The sequence below is a fragment of the Aethina tumida genome, chromosome 2 (assembly GCF_024364675.1).
Source record: "Aethina tumida isolate Nest 87 chromosome 2, icAetTumi1.1, whole genome shotgun sequence".
NCBI classification, from domain to species: Eukaryota; Metazoa; Arthropoda; class Insecta; order Coleoptera; family Nitidulidae; genus Aethina; species Aethina tumida.
The window spans coordinates 16,595,974-16,612,873 of record NC_065436.1 but is presented as its reverse complement, the minus strand read 5'-3'; the positions used below and the strand labels follow the sequence as shown (position 1 = coordinate 16,612,873).

The following is a 16,900-nucleotide window of genomic DNA, read 5'->3' as shown; positions in this document are numbered from 1 at the left end:
GGAGACGTTATGGTTTGGTATGTATTTCTGGGTTTGGCATGGGCCCACTGGTTAAGTTAGACGGGATAATGGATCGTTTTGTTTATCGTGACATTCTCTAGAATCATATGCTTCCGTTTGACGAAGGTAACATCAGTTTAAGGTGAACCTTCCAGCACGACAACGATCCGAAACATACGTAGTTAGTTAGAGAATGGTTCACTTCTCAAAGAGTACGTGTCATACCTTGGCCAAGACAAAACCCAGACCTCAATCCAAGAAGAAATTGATCAGAAAATTCCTGCAAAAAGACTGTCAAATTTGAAAGAACTCTACGAAAAAGTTCTCAATCACTCGAAAAAAATGTCGAAGATTATATTGGTAAGTTACCAAAATCAATGAAAGGTGTTAGAAATTATTAAAAATAATGGATATGCTACTAGATACTAAGTAAAAGAAGGCTAAATGTACGTAAAGTTGTTTTATTTTAAACTTGCTCTACTTTTGACCCTCGAATATTTTTCAAATATTAATTAATACCTAACTAAACCCACTAATAAACAATTACATTGATGTATTATTTTTATCAAACATACCGCATAACAGACAATAATATGGATATTTAAACGTACACTTTTATCAAGAAAAATGAATGTTTCTAAAGTTGCTTTACATATGAGCGCTAGTGTATATATCGGGAATCTAATTTTATTTGTACATATTCAGAATATAACAATCTAATTTATTCAATCAATTTGGACTTCATTAATTATCAACTTCTCATCATAGTACATCACGTAACGTATTTGTCAAATTATTATTATTATTATTATTATTAGACAAAATGGAAAAGAAATATGTTTTATTATTTTACTTTCTTGGTAATTATTAATTTCAAATTTTTTTACAATAATAAAAACTAGTAGAAAGCAGAAAGCAGCGTTATGTAAATTGAAGTATTACAGTAAAAGCTCTTTATTCGGTTATATGTTCCGTAAATATGTCGCGAATACAGAAACCGTGTATATGAAATGGTAATTTATATGGGATTATAGGGGATACGTTCCTAGGTGACAAAATAAAGAACAAGTATATAAAAAACTCAATTTAATTGAAGGTTTTAACCATATTAATTAATTATTATTGTCAGGCTTACTATATCTTATCCTAATTCATTTGAATATGTTTTTTGTTTCGCATCCACCATTTTTGCTGTTGTTAAAAATGGCGAATGCGCAATCAATCCAATAATTAATTACTATTAAACAAATTCTAAAAATAAGTTGATTATATTAAAAGTAATTTATTTTATCCACTGTTAGATCCATTTTTAACAGATACTATTTTTTTTTTAATTAATCGCTAAAGTAACCTTTAAAATACTATAAAAAATATGATTTTGATGTTTAATTAATGTTTAAATATGGTGAATGCACAAACAAATTGTATAATTATAACTACATATAGAAGGCAATTAATTTTATGTTTTCAAATATCTTATCCTAATTCATTTGAATATTTTAAAGTTTTTTGCTTCGCATCCACCATTTTTACAACTGTTGTTAAAAATGGCGAATGCGCCACCAATCCAATGTGTAATTAATTACTATTAATCAAATTCTAAGAATAAGTTGATTATATTAAAAGTAATTTATTTTATCCATTGTTAAATCCATTTTTCATAGGTGCTATTTAATTTTTTTTAATTAATCAGTAAAGTAACCTTTAAAATACTATAAAAAATATGATTTTGATGTTTAATTAATATTTAAATATTGTGAATACACAAACAAATATTTTAATTAAGTTTTTTGTTTCGCATTCACCATTTTTACAACTGTTGTTAAAAATGGCGAATGCGCAACGAATCAAATAATTAATTACTATTAAACAAATTCTAACAATAAGTTGATTATATTAAAAGTAACTTATTTTATACGCTGTTAGATCCATTTTTAACAGGTACCATTTAATTTTTTTCAATTAATCAGTAAATTAACATTTAAAATACTATAAAAAATATGATCGATATTATTTAAAAACATACTTTTGGCATAGTTGTAATTTCTGAAAATTTCAACCATGTTATCTAGATTGGATCCGAATCATAAAATTTCAAAATTTTTAGCAATATCTAATTTAATTATTGAATGATTTTCTAAAAATTTAAATACAATATATTCGTTTTTAAAAACTGATGTACTAAATTGATAGACTGTAATTCGATTTTTATGTAAAAAATGGAGACGTTTTAATAAACAATGCTTAAATGTGAAATCATGTGAAATAGTAATTAGTTTTTCAATAACTAATTAATAAAATGTTATATTTACCATTTTAAGTAAAATTTTATAGAATCAGATATTAAACTTTAAGCTGATCAATAGCCGGCTGAACCAGCACAAAAGCATGCGGTTGTAACCGTCCAGCCACAAAATATAACCCTGCACTTTTGATTAGAGGATTTATGAAAGCATGACAGAGATAAACTCAGCTAATACTATTAATTTATTCAACACTATTTAGAGTCACGTTTTAACGCAACGATAAATGGTTTACTAAATGAAATTCTAAACATTCCTAATGTTCTAGTGGTAATAAACGTTATATTTTCATAATAAAACAATTAGTAAAGAAATTGTACGTATTACAAAATAACTTTATCTTAATAAATATGTACAAAAATTATTAAATGTTCATGTTTTCTACTATTAATTTCGAAAAATGTCAGAGAATCACCATTAATGTGACAATTAAGCGTAGAGGTTGACAAATTAATGCAAGTCATTAGCATTTGGGTCGCAGAATAATGTTGAAACGTTATCTAAACTGTTCGACCGACGGTCATATGTGAACCCCAGATGAAAGATCAACAAATCACTGCAGCACTCTTTCCATTCTACATCAAAAGATTTATGTTTCTGCTGACAACACATAAAATGCGTGTAAAATCTGATCAAAAATTATATTTTTTCTATTGTATATGTTTAGTGTGATATTTCATTTTTTATTCATGGTTCCAACCAAATATGTTTTAGTGTATTTTGAGATATTGATGAGAAAAATAGTCTCAAAAGTATCTGAACCTCAGTGTACACTTGAGAACTACAAATTCATTTTTGTTGTTAAAATGTATATAAATATAAATAAATAAAAAGTTTCTTATCACAACACCCCCATATGTTTTACAATAACCGTGGGTATGGGGTAAATCATTAAATTTATCGTGTAGTCTATAATTACTATTTAAACAGCTCCTGGCTATTATTACATAATTAAACTTTTGGGTGCTCTGGGATACCTTAAGTAAGTAGTTAGTGTCATTAAAACTAGAGTAATTGTCTCGTCCTAATAGAATGTTACACGAAAGTAAACCAAGAAGTTTTATTAAACCAGCTAAATGAAATGTAATCAACTATTAATAAAATCAAATATAATTCGTGATTTTATATTTTTAAACATACCTGATATGTATTAATGAGATGTAACTTTTTTTAATTTTTTTTCCTGTGCTTTGGAATAAACTTTGTTGGAGCAAAATGAAATACAAAACTGTACGTTTTGTTTAGAACACAAAGTTGCTATCACATAAAGACACAACGGGGACAGAAGCATAATGTTGTTCACTCATTATAAAATTGTATATGTGTGTAGGTGGATCGAATGGATACTTTCCAGCTGCAATCATATTGCTTTGTACATTTTGTAATTTAAAACAATAACAACACAAAGAGTCAAAATAACAAATAATTTGTATACTTTCCAATGTCTTCAGTTTTTATTCACTGTTAAGTTTATGAAAGCGACTTTAATGTCATGTTTAGTTGTATGCCAATATATTATAAAATAATGTTAGAAGTGATAGAATACAGGCAAGTTTCAAGCACGTTTCACTTGAAATAAAACTCAAGTTTAGTTAGATTAGAAGAACGTCAGGGAATGTGAGACTCAGCAATATTTCTATCATTCGTGAGCTAATGTGTTCATTAAACTCTAATACCAACTGTTTCTCAAGTTCTTTGCAACCTAGACTAATTGTGAGAGTATTCCATAAAGGCACACAAACAATATTGATTCAGTTGTGGTATTTTGAGCTTTAGGTCTGAGAAAAAATTAACTAAATTAGTTAAGTCATTTTCAAATTAGTTCATTAGTTAGCTTTAACTACAATTATAAAATGAATTTACGGTGTTCAAAACTATAAACTTAGTCCTATGTCTGTGACTTAAACATTACCAAAGCTTCACGAAGAGGGTTAAATAGCATTTGCTTCTTGATTAGGGCTTTTGTGAATCCATGACAGGAACGGAGTCCGAAACAACTATTAATTAAATTAATTGAAACGGTGACAATATTATTGTTTGCCAACAATTCCAAAAGGCAAGTGCATTTAATTAAAACCTTAGCTTTAAAAAATTGAATTAGTGTGCCGACTTCCAGTAGAGGGATGTCTCAATTTTGTTCAATTTACAAGTTGACGGACTAATTTAATTTAAAATGGCCGCTTGAGTATCGGAGTTAAAATGATTATTAATTGATCAATGTAAAAAAGGTTCAAATCCACATTTTTATTTGCAGTTGTTAATTGTTGTTTCATTTGTTCTCAACATACTAAATTTTATCCCCAGCAAAATTTTTATTTGTAATAGTGAAAAAAATGGTCTAAAATTTCACATCTATGTTCAGTACTTAAAACATAATAAAAGATTTTTTTTTCAAATGACCCAAAATGTTTTGAAGTTTATAATTACGTTGGTTTTTCTACAAAAAATAACCAAAGATTGGCGATGAAAGGCTGAATTTCATTTGCATGGAACCTAAGTTTGAATTAATATTAATGGAACACAGAGTAGTTTGCTCTGTAACATACATTTCTGATTTCATTTTCTGCCTTTTGTTAGTGTGTACGATTGTTCAGGAAAACATGCAGGTATTAAAACAGTGCAGCGACGACTACATGAAATAGTTTTTTTCATAAACCAATGAACATCAAAAGTTACGTACAGTGTATGTCGCGTTCATTTTATTATTTTACCGAGATCAAATAAATTAAACATTTTCAAACAGCTTAACATGCCCTAACAAAATTTTACATTTAATAGTGATATAATTAAATTTAATCGGAGTATGGGATACCATTTAAACTTCCGAAATAGTTTAACATTGATGGAAATTGGTTTTATGTACAAAATAAAATTAATCATGTTTTCCGATATAAAATACTTTCATGTATTTCAATTTCAATTATCACTTAGACGGTAAATCCCGGAAGATGTGCTCTAGTTATAGCCTCAATGAAAGTTGGTAAATTAAAATTAACTGAAAAATGTGAAGTTTTCAGTTCGTACGGATTTCAACCTTAATTGGGTTGTAATTTTTAATACAAAATATGCACACATATATGAATATCTAGAATGCACCCAAAATTTATATATGTATATACATACATTTTATAGAATACATGTATATATTTACATTTTATTTATTATATAGGACTTACTAAAATCAACAACAAATTTGTTTGCATCAATTCATAACATAAAAATATCCATTTAATATATTTTATTTATTGTTTATTTTTATATTTATAATTTAATGCAAGCACATTAGTTCTTTTTTATTTTTTAAACATATTAGTAATGGAATCTTTAAATGCTGTTACCTTCGTACATCTGCTACTAATTTTAAAAATATTAAGTTACCTGTTATCCGTCAGAATGTATCAAATACATTTTGTAAAATATAATCCAATAACTCAATATACTTACAATTTGATACATACTCATAATGACGGAAGAATGTTTTACTTTGTTCTTATTTAAATTTATATATTACTTATGTATTTATTAATTGAAGCAATTTTTCATCAATACTTGATCGCTAATATTAAATATTTTATTAATTGTAACCCTCTTTAAATTTTTATGGACGTCACAACTCCTAAATATAATTATTGTTACAATCTAAAGAATCTAAAGAATCTAAAGAATCTAAAGAATCTAAAGAATCTAAAGAATCTAAAGAATCTAAAGAATCTAAAGAATCTAAAGAATCTAAAGAATCTAAAGAATCTAAAGAATCTAAAGAATCTAAAGAATCTAAAGAATCTAAAGAATCTAAAGAATCTAAAGAATCTAAAGAATCTAAAGAATCTAAAGAATCTAAAGAATCTAAAGAATCTAAAGAATCTAAAGAATCTAAAGAATCTAAAGAATCTAAAGAATCTAAAGAATCTAAAGAATCTAAAGAATCTAAAGAATCTAAAGAATCTAAAGAATCTAAAGAATCTAAAGAATCTAAAGAATCTAAAGAATCTAAAGAATCTAAAGAATCTAAAGAATCTAAAGAATCTAAAGAATCTAAAGAATCTAAAGAATCTAAAGAATCTAAAGAATCTAAAGAATCTAAAGAATCTAAAGAATCTAAAGAATCTAAAGAATCTAAAGAATCTAAAGAATCTAAAGAATCTAAAGAATCTAAAGAATCTAAAGAATCTAAAGAATCTAAAGAATCTAAAGAATCTAAAGAATCTAAAGAATCTAAAGAATCTAAAGAATCTAAAGAATCTAAAGAATCTAAAGAATCTAAAGAATCTAAAGAATCTAAAGAATCTAAAGAATCTAAAGAATCTAAAGAATCTAAAGAATCTAAAGAATCTAAAGAATCTAAAGAATCTAAAGAATCTAAAGAATCTAAAGAATCTAAAGAATCTAAAGAATCTAAAGAATCTAAAGAATCTAAAGAATCTAAAGAATCTAAAGAATCTAAAGAATCTAAAGAATCTAAAGAATCTAAAGAACCTAAAGAATCTAAAGAATCTAAAGAATCTAAAGAATCTAAAGAATCTAAAGAATCTAAAGAATCTAAAGAATCTAAAGAATCTAAAGAGTCTAAAGAATCTAAAGAATCTAAAGAAAAGAATCTAAAGAATCTAAAGAAAAGAATCTAAAGAATTTAAAAAATCTAAAGAATATAAAGAATATAAAGAATCTAAAGAATATAAAGAATCTGAAGTAGTTTTTTTCATAATCCAATGAACATCAAAAATTACGTACAGTGTGTCGCGTTCATTTAATTATTTTACCGAGAACAAATTAAACATTTTCAAACATCTGAACATGCCCTAACAAAATTTTGCATTTGATAGTGATATAATTGAATTTAGTCAGCGTATGGGATCCCATTTAAACTTTCGAAATAGTTTAACAGTGATGGAAATTGGTTTTATGTACGAAATAAAATTAATCATGTTTGCTGATATAAAATACTTTCATGTATTTCAATTTCAATTATCACTTAAACGGTAAATCCCGGAAGATGTGCTCTAGTTACAGCCTCAATAGAAGTTGGTAAATTAAAATTAACTGAAAAATGTGAAACTTTCAGTTCGTACAGATTTCAACTTTAATTGGATTGTAATTTTTTATGCGAAATATGCACACTTATCATATGAATATATAGAATGCACCCAAAATTTATATATGTACATACATAAATTTTATAGAACACCTTTAGAATATATTATATGTTCATGTTCATAATATATTAAACTTCAAGACCGGAAAAAGAGTAAAAGAGCCCTTAATGTATTCAGGCAGATACCACAGCCACTTTCAAGAGGTCAAAAAGAATATGGGGGCGTTTTATACTATACCATTTTATAGATCAGCTATCCTCAACAGGTAATGACTTCGTAAATTAGAAAAAGAAATTAACAAATTTTTTATATTTATATTCATTTTCTCTGAATTTATTGCACAAATTAAACAAGATTTTTTCATAAAATACTTCAATAATTAAGAAAAATTAAATTAAAATTTTATTAACAATAATATTTCTATATTATTATTGTTATATAACATTATTATTAATATTTTATAATTAATAACTAATTTAATATTTATTATAAAACCATTTAGAAGATAATTACTTTTATTATTTTTAGAAAAGTTAATTTCAATAATTATCTCTATAATGAAGTTTAATGATCTTATTGTAATTAATTAAATATTAAAATATCGGAGCATTAATTCAAATAACGAAAAAAGTCCATAAAACTAAAAAAGACACTTAATTTAATCTGTTAGTTATTTTTAGAGTAAGTTAAAATTAAACAAGCCTCGTCTTTGACGTCATCGGTGCACATGACGTCATGACGTAGTAAACTTTGAAATTTTCAAACTACATTTCGTAGTGCGCAACATTTCGAATAACTCCCATTAATTTACCATTACGATAAAAAAATAATCACGGACATTGAAACTAATGGAAAAGTGAGGTACAAACGTGACATGCAAAAAATATAAAGGACTAACCTTCAGTCATTTTATTGGATATATCGTTCAGTTTGATAAGAGATCCGGAGAACACATGCCCAGCATACGGGAGCGGAGCAACACTGTGTGAAGCTTCGAAAGGATTGCTTTATCAAGCTGCGCCCTGCTTCTTCGCGTATTTGCCGATTTGGGACGAATTGTGCCGACTGAAACAATTGCCTTTCGCACAGAAGTAAAGCTGCTGCCGGAAGATGTTCGAATTGGTCTTAGGTTACTGTTATAACTCGTTATTGGGGGTTAATGGGATAAATGATGCGGGATCGGGCGCCTTTCGCGGGATCTGCATAAATTGACTCGCTGCTGTAAGATGTTTATTAAAGATTATACGAGGGAAAGGACTCCGGAGAACGTGCGTCTCCAAATATGCGTTGTTGCTCTAAGCAATGTTGCTGATCTTTTAAATGTATATCCTAAACGATCGAGTAACAGGAGAACTTAAATTTTGACAAACTTATTCAATTAATAAAGAATTCATCTGGATTACAGCTTATCGACAAGTTTGTAAGAGATATTAATAATACTAAAATATTCTTAGTACTATTACTTTTCTTAAATGGGTATTAATTTGAAAATAATTACATATTTTTGTTGCTATTTAATAAGCCTCTTAATGGTAAGAATTGATTCTAGGCAGAATTTATATTAACATATTTATTGAACTCTAGTAGAGAGAAAGAAATAATGCACTCCAGAAAAAAGGGAAATAATAATCAACCTAAAAAATTAATGTCTCAATTCTGAGGTCGCTAAAAGCTTCAGATAGTGGCGACAAATGGTTGACAATACTATTAACAAATATGAGACAACACACTTATTCGAAAATACAATAAGAAAACATCTTAACAAAAAATCGACAGAGAAATTGGAAGAATCCGTAAATGAAATAATTGCTTATCTATTGGGGAAATAAAACATGAATTAATTGAGTCATTTAATATCAATGTGTCTAGTAGAACGTCGAATGAATGAACAAAACTAACAAGGATGTACTTCAATAAAGGAGCCATTGGTATGGAAAAATATATTCAAACAAGACTAAAAATATATTAATTGTCCGCCCAAGTTCAATAAAATAGAATCAGTAAACAATGCATTCGTCATCCTCCAAATGAAAGTTTGGACTCTAGACACACTACATAAACTTTAAAATATGGTGGAGGAGTCATTATGAAGTGAGGATTCTTTTCTTGGCATGGTATAAATACTATTACATTAGATTATTTATAACATGAGCTGTTTTATGTATGTATATATCATAAGGGATGTAATAGAATTATTTGGCAGTGATAACATTCCAATTACATAGATTTTTAAGCACGATAATGATCCAAATCATCTGTCCAAAGTTATTTAAAATTTGTTAAAAGGTAATTATGTTAATTTCTGGATTGGCCAATGAAAAATCCGAATTTAAATCCAATTGAAAACTTATGGAACGATATGAAGTCTCAATTAAAACACCAAAAACCATCAAATTTATATGAATTGTGTTTATTAATTTATTCTTCGTGATTTTCAAGCGGTTATAATCAGCCTTTTTTAGTTTATTACTGTAAACAGCCACATTAAATGACATCAGAATACTCTAAAAAATATAATTTATTGAAAACCTGTATCTGAAGGATTTCATATGAGTATACAACATAAACTTGACACATTAAATTATTTAAATATTATTTATTGTTAGTGATACAGCTTTTATAAATTGGCGTTTAAATGGTTGTAATTTGGAAGAGGGCAAAGTAATCTGTCGAATTTAACAAAGATAGATTGCTCTAACTAGTTCAGCTAAACTAACACTGGCTTGAAAATTGAGCTGGGTCTAAATTGCCAAAGTAAACTTTCGTAAATGTTACAAAAGACCTGGAATGGGAATGTACCATATATGATAATCGTGTGAAAAATTTATAGAAACCTTTAATGCCAAATTATGGTTCATACATATTATTTATCATATGGGACTTACTAAAATTAACAACAAATTTGTTTGTATCAATTCATAACATAAAAATATCCACGTAATATATTTTATTTATTATTTATTTTAAGTTTAAGGTAAGCACAGTAGTTCTTTTTTATTTTTTAAACATATTAGCAATGGAATCCTTAAATGCTATTTAAGGTACATCTGCTACTAATATTAAAAATATTAAGGTACCTGTTATCTGTCAAAATGTATCAAACACATTGTAAAATATATTCCAATAACTCAATTTACTTACAATTTGATACATACTCATGATGATGGATGAATGTTTTACTTTGTTCTTATTTAAATTTATATATCACTTATGTATTTATTAATTGAAGCAATTTTTCAGCAGTACTTGGTCGCTAATATTAAATATTTTATTAATTATAACCCTCTTTAAATTTTTTTAGACGTCACAACTCCTAAATATAATTATTATTACAATCTAATGAATCTAAAGAAAGAATCTAAAGAATCTAAAGAATCTAAAGAATCTAAAGAATCTAACGAATCTAAAGAATCTAAAGAATCTAAAGAATCTAAAGAATCTAAAGAATCTAAAGAATCTAAAGAATCTAAAGAATCTAAAGAATCTAAAGAATCTAAAGAATCTAAAGAATCTAAAGAATCTAAAGAATCTAAAGAATCTAAAGAATCTAAAGAATCTAAAGAATCTAAAGAATCTAAAGAATCTAAAGAATCTAAAGAATCTAAAGAATCTAAAGAATCTAAAGAATCTAAAGAATCTAAAGAATCTAAAGAATCTAAAGAATCTAAAGAATCTAAAGAATCTAAAGAATCTAAAGAATCTAAAGAATCTAAAGAATCTAAAGAATCTAAAGAATCTAAAGAATCTAAAGAATCTAAAGAATCTAAAGAATCTAAAGAATCTAAAGAATCTAAAGAATCTAAAGAATCTAAAGAATCTAAAGAATCTAAAGAATCTAAAGAATCTAAAGAATCTAAAGAATCTAAAGAATCTAAAGAATCTAAAGAATCTAAAGAATCTAAAGAATCTAAAGAATCTAAAGAATCTAAAGAATCTAAAGAATCTAAAGAATCTAAAGAATCTAAAGAATCTAAAGAATCTAAAGAATCTAAAGAATCTAAAGAATCTAAAGAATCTAAAGAATCTAAAGAATCTAAAGAATCTAAAGAATCTAAAGAATCTAAAGAATCTAAAGAATCTAAAGAATCTAAAGAATCTAAAGAATTTAAAGAATCTAAAGAATCTAAAGAATTTGAAGAATCTAAAGTATCTAAAGAATATAAATAATCTAAAGAATTTAAAAAAGCTAAAGTATCTAAATAATCTAAAGATATTATTTATTCTCTTTTTTTAGAAAATATTAATCAATTACAGAATAAAAATTGTTTGAAAAGGAAAGTTCCTTTTTTAACTTCAAAACTAATAAAATTATAAGCTCAACATTAAATGTAATATTCGTCAACAAATTATAAATAATTTATTATTAACATAAAAATGTTTTCAGTAATTTAGCATCAGCAGACAAAATTACGTACTCTAATTAAAAATCGATATAATATTAAACAAGTTTAAATTCAGTTTCCATTTGTTGTAAATTATTATTGTACATTTAAAAGCGAGTTCCCACAATTTGATTTAATTTTTGTTTGCATTAATTAAATTGAAATTTGATTTTATAATACTATTAATTTATTTTGATCCTCCGCCCTCTGCAATGAACAAAACATGTTAGTTGCAAGCATTATTGACTGTTTCACAAATTTAACAAAACCTATGCACAATTTTAAAATTTTAATGAATGAAAAAACTTAAATTTTTATTTGGGCAAACACATTAGTAAATTACCTTTTAAAACAGTATAGATTTTAGTGAATTTAGTTTTTCTATGTCCTTTGGGAAATTTATTAGTTGGTGAATGTTAACTACATCCATTAGCACTCAATGAAAATTAAATTGTATCATGAATTAGAAATATATTGTTTAACTAAAACTAGGACTCGTTTCAACCATGTATACAGGATATGCATAATCATAACATGTATAACAAAAGTTTATAATAGACTCATCAAATTGACATCAAATTTGATTGTTTATTGAATCATTTAATAGAGGAAAAAATTTCTAGACATTCATTACATACTGTAATAACCATTATTATTTACTATTTTTATTACATTGCACATCCAGAATAATAAATAACACCAGTTAAAATTTCGTTACCTGTTAAACAGTATTATAAAACGAAACTAAAAATTTTATAAATTTTAAAATAATTATTATATAGAATCTATTAAAAAATAATATTTTCCAAGATTAGGTTAAGCTACACAAATAAGATACTATTATTTTAACGAATTATAAGGAAGTACGTAATTAATTCATTATACGTCAAACGAGTCTATTTGTCTTTGCTCTTTAAATATATGTTTAGTAAAGTAAAACTCTAATTATATATAAACATTAATTAAAAAGTCGAATTAAATACAGTAGGAATTAAATTCATATTATGTATATTTAAAATTGAAGTCCCTTCCTTTTATTTTTAATGAATTTATTCGCCCTTATGTAAAGCTAAATTAAATAATGAATCAACATTGTTATTTATGCAAGCTTAAGAATCAATCAACATAAATTATAAAAAAAATTACAATAAAATTTAAATTGATATGAAAATTATAATAAATGAATAATTAATGTCAACTGTATATAATTACCGTTGGCATACATTGACGTTGTTGAAGAAGACAACTGTCGAAATGATTTATTCCTTTCAAGCATGTTAATTAGTTCACTCATTTTATTTAAAATCACTCTTTATAAATGTAGGTATCCTTGTGTATTGCTTGAAAAAGCTTTTAATTATTTAATTCGGCACTAATAATAAATGTATAAACGGCACGGAACCGAAAGTTTATCCATTACAATTACGGTTATTATATTTCACAACTCGTGACGTTCATAGAAACACTAAGTTGCCGTGTGACAAAACGAGAGTTATGGATTTTATTGTGCATTAATAATAAACCTGGACGTCGATAATATCGCACAAAAAATCTATGAGTCGGAATTGTAATTGAATTGTAGCAGCTTAAATAAATTTAACCGTGTTTACTTTGTTAACTATGAATAAACACGTTAACGGTTTTCAATAATTCTTGGCAATGAATAAATAAATGATCCGTCGCTTTTTATGGTCATATACCCTCCTTAAATAATAATACTTTCATTTTATTGTTAATCGCAGATTTTTATATAAATAATAAAATTAAATTTTATTTGAATTCTATATGAAATTGGAGGACTTCTTTTCTTATAAATAATAATGTAGGTTAATCGTCTAAAAATCAATTAGAGTCACTTCGGTGGTTCATAGATATCATTACCATAATGGGAAATTAATAGATTTTACGACATTTTAAAAACCTGGATATCAAATTTTAAAAAGTCAATACCACCTAAAATTAAGCTATTTTAGATAGGATGTTTAGATATTACGTTTATTTAAATCTTATTTGAACATTGGAGAAATAAATCAGTTGAGGATGAGTAAGATAAAACAAATAAATAAAATCTAAAAATTGTGTCTTATAAATCACTTATCTATATCATTCAATAAATTTTCAAATATAGAATGTAATACAATTTTACAATAGAAAATTCTTGGCAATCAATAATCTGATTATCAACCACTACTTCAAGGATAAATCCATAAATTATAGATGTTACAGGAAATTAATTCGTCATTACCATTGATTTTAATATATTCTTACATATTAATTTACTAATAAGATTGTTATTAATAAAATTAATTACACCAAACCTAATTCAATACCACGTGGATATAAATATGCGCATTCACCATTTTCAACAATTTTTGAACAACTTGAAAATTAAAAAATAATAAAAATACATAGTATATGTATTTATTTTTAAATTATATAAAAGCAAATAAATTTATAAGGAATGAATATTGATCTATACAAGTCTATAAATCAAATAAATATTATTCCTGTAGAAATGTTAATTTCAACAAAAGTGTGTCTATTTTTTGCCAGTTGCTAAAAACCAGTGGCACAATTTGTTACTTTTTTAATTGGCATTCAAAACTGATTTTCTTTGGGGTTTTGAATCACACAAATATTCAAAATTCTTCTGCAACTGGTTAATGTTATATCACAAGAATATCCAGACAAATCGAGATTGAACAGGTGGGGAATATAATTATGAAAACAGTCGAGGATGAAACAACTGTGAGTACATGACAAATTTCACTCCAACTTAACGTTTCCCATATTAAATTGAAGTGTATAGACATATAACTTAAGTCGAAAGTTTCTGTGATTCGTTAGTATAACAAACGTCAATGTAGGTAGGAGAGGATTGAGAATTAATTATACAAAATATAAAACCTACTTTTTAACTACTTCCGCACTTATTTTCACTTAAAATTAATTAATATACTAATGTATATACTTATGGGGTATTAATGAAGTAGTTAAAGTATTAAATATTACAGAAGTGATTTTAATTTTCTATGAAGTGTGAATAAATCTAAAGACTATTACTATGTGTCTGTGATCAAAATCTATGACAGACTTACCCCGTTTTGATTCATGAGCTACAAACAAAGAATCAATTGTCATTATTTAATCCCCAACCTCAGAATTCTTTTTTTTTTTTGTTAAACTTAGCAAAATGTCTTAGAAACTTGGTCACAAATAACGTACCTCCAAATACATGCTTAGTAAAATCCTCCGAGCTAGCTTGATGCCCATTTATAATGGCTGTGGACATATTTGACGGGGATACTTTTGTTTCTACTGCCGCCACCTAAAAATTATATAAAAAATATCAACTAGCTACATCAAAATTCGTCAAATATATAAATTATATTACTTCGTACAAATTTTTCGTCTATTTTCTAATTTTTTTACAGTTGGGCATTTAATAATATAAATCTAAGGACAATAGAATTTTTTAATTTACCAATATATTATTGTATACAAAAATATTGACAAAACATGAAATACTTTATTTTTTACTATTTTCATTGAAATTTAATTTTCTTTTAACAGCGATAGATGGATTCCAAAATTTATAATTTTCGAGTATCATAAAAATGAATAAAATATGTATTTGATGTTTGTAAATATAAGACATAAACTGAGAACAAATTTATTTATTGAGTAATAAAAAATAATATTATAAAAATTATAGTGCTTCTAATGTCAGTGCAATACTTTTTCACAAAAATTTACACATTTAATAGTCAAAATTGTTGCATTTATTTAGAACTTTGTTATAAAATGAAACAAAATGATAAAGAAAAAGAACAAGGCACAATTTATGATCGAGTTTCATTTCATATTTGGAAACATTTACAAACTGTGCTATTAATGTCCAGATGCATTGTAATTATAACCGCAATAAAATTGAAATGCACTTGGCGAATAGTTGCATCACTGAGAAGCGTTTATTTATTTTTAGATTAGTGCGACTAACATTTAAGTGTCCAAAACAATTACACACTTACTTTGCTTGTGATCTTATTAACCAACGAAGTTAATCTCGATTCGAATCTATAAATAAAAATAACGTATCGATTATGCTGGTTGATTAATTAAAGGGAATTTTACCGCAAGTTTTGTATATCAACATACGATGTAGACTACAGTTGTATTAGCCACGTATTTCTATTCTTTGCAACCGCGCAAGCTCGTGCACATGAATAGTCGTGTCCAGCTTTTTACTATTTAAGTTCAAGGAACTTGCTGCGACTCGATTTATGGTAAGGAATATTCTTGTGCTTGACTTATGTGACTTACTGAAGTCAACTTGCTGTTTAAGTACTTGTCTTAATGTACTTCAATAATATAAAGCTTTCCCAATTATCTCCGAAATTACATATTCTTCAAAGCTTTTTAATATATTAAACCCAAGACCGGTAAAGAGTCTAAAAAAATTTCTTCTACTGTGGTTGTACATTTATAAAACTAGATCGAAACGATTTTTAAAACACACAATGTATCTTTCCTTTAAATTTTAAAGTAGATTCTGTAAAGACTCATTATATTTTCAGTATGTATAAAACTTTACCCTATCGTAAATTTGTTCCACACATAAATTCTTAGTATCTAGTAAAATAAATTGTCTGGTATTAATTAAACTTTAAAACTTGAGAGCATATTATCTTGAAATCCATTAGTACTAAAATATTGGAGAAATTTGCCTAGCAACATGACAATCACACTGAAAAATAATCAATTTCAGATACACAGAGTTAACAGCTTTTCTTCAGATAATTGACATTGATTATACTATAGTTTAAAAAGAGCCCTTTTATTTATCCTTCAGGAAAATGTTTATTTAACTTCTAATACTGATGATTAGACTTAATTCAATAATAATATAATAATACACCTGTTAATTCGCATCTTCAATCTGGCAATCACCGAATACTACATAAATTTATTAAAAATTAACCAATACAAACACGAAACACATCTATTAGCCTCCTAATTATCTGAGTAACTTTTTTGTTTACATGTGTGAGTGAACACACGATCGTGTCATTTATTTATATCCATTCAAGGGGAACTGTGGATTAAATACGATTACCACTTA

At 26.3% G+C, this 16,900-nt stretch overlaps 1 protein-coding gene across 5 annotated transcripts in view; it reads right to left on the bottom strand.

The window, feature by feature from the left end:
- Positions 1–15,960, bottom strand: part of LOC109597555 (band 7 protein AGAP004871) — a 52,258-nt gene extending 36,298 nt beyond the window's left edge. For 3 of the 5 annotated variants that reach the window (XM_020013278.2, XM_049963514.1, XM_049963513.1), the window contains exons 1-4: positions 15,913–15,960; positions 15,810–15,855; positions 15,004–15,106; positions 14,877–14,894 (exon numbers count right to left, since the gene is read on the bottom strand). In XM_020013278.2, the coding sequence (XP_019868837.1) occupies positions 14,877–14,894; positions 15,004–15,070 (85 nt within the window). In that variant the 5' untranslated portion in view covers positions 15,071–15,106; positions 15,810–15,855; positions 15,913–15,960. Of the gene's footprint in view, positions 1–8,294; positions 8,326–14,876; positions 14,895–15,003; positions 15,107–15,809; positions 15,856–15,912 lie in introns of those variants that run through there. The other 2 variants (XM_049963516.1, XM_020013279.2) reach the window with 2 other exon arrangements.
- Between the last annotated feature and the right edge of the window lie 940 nt (positions 15,961–16,900).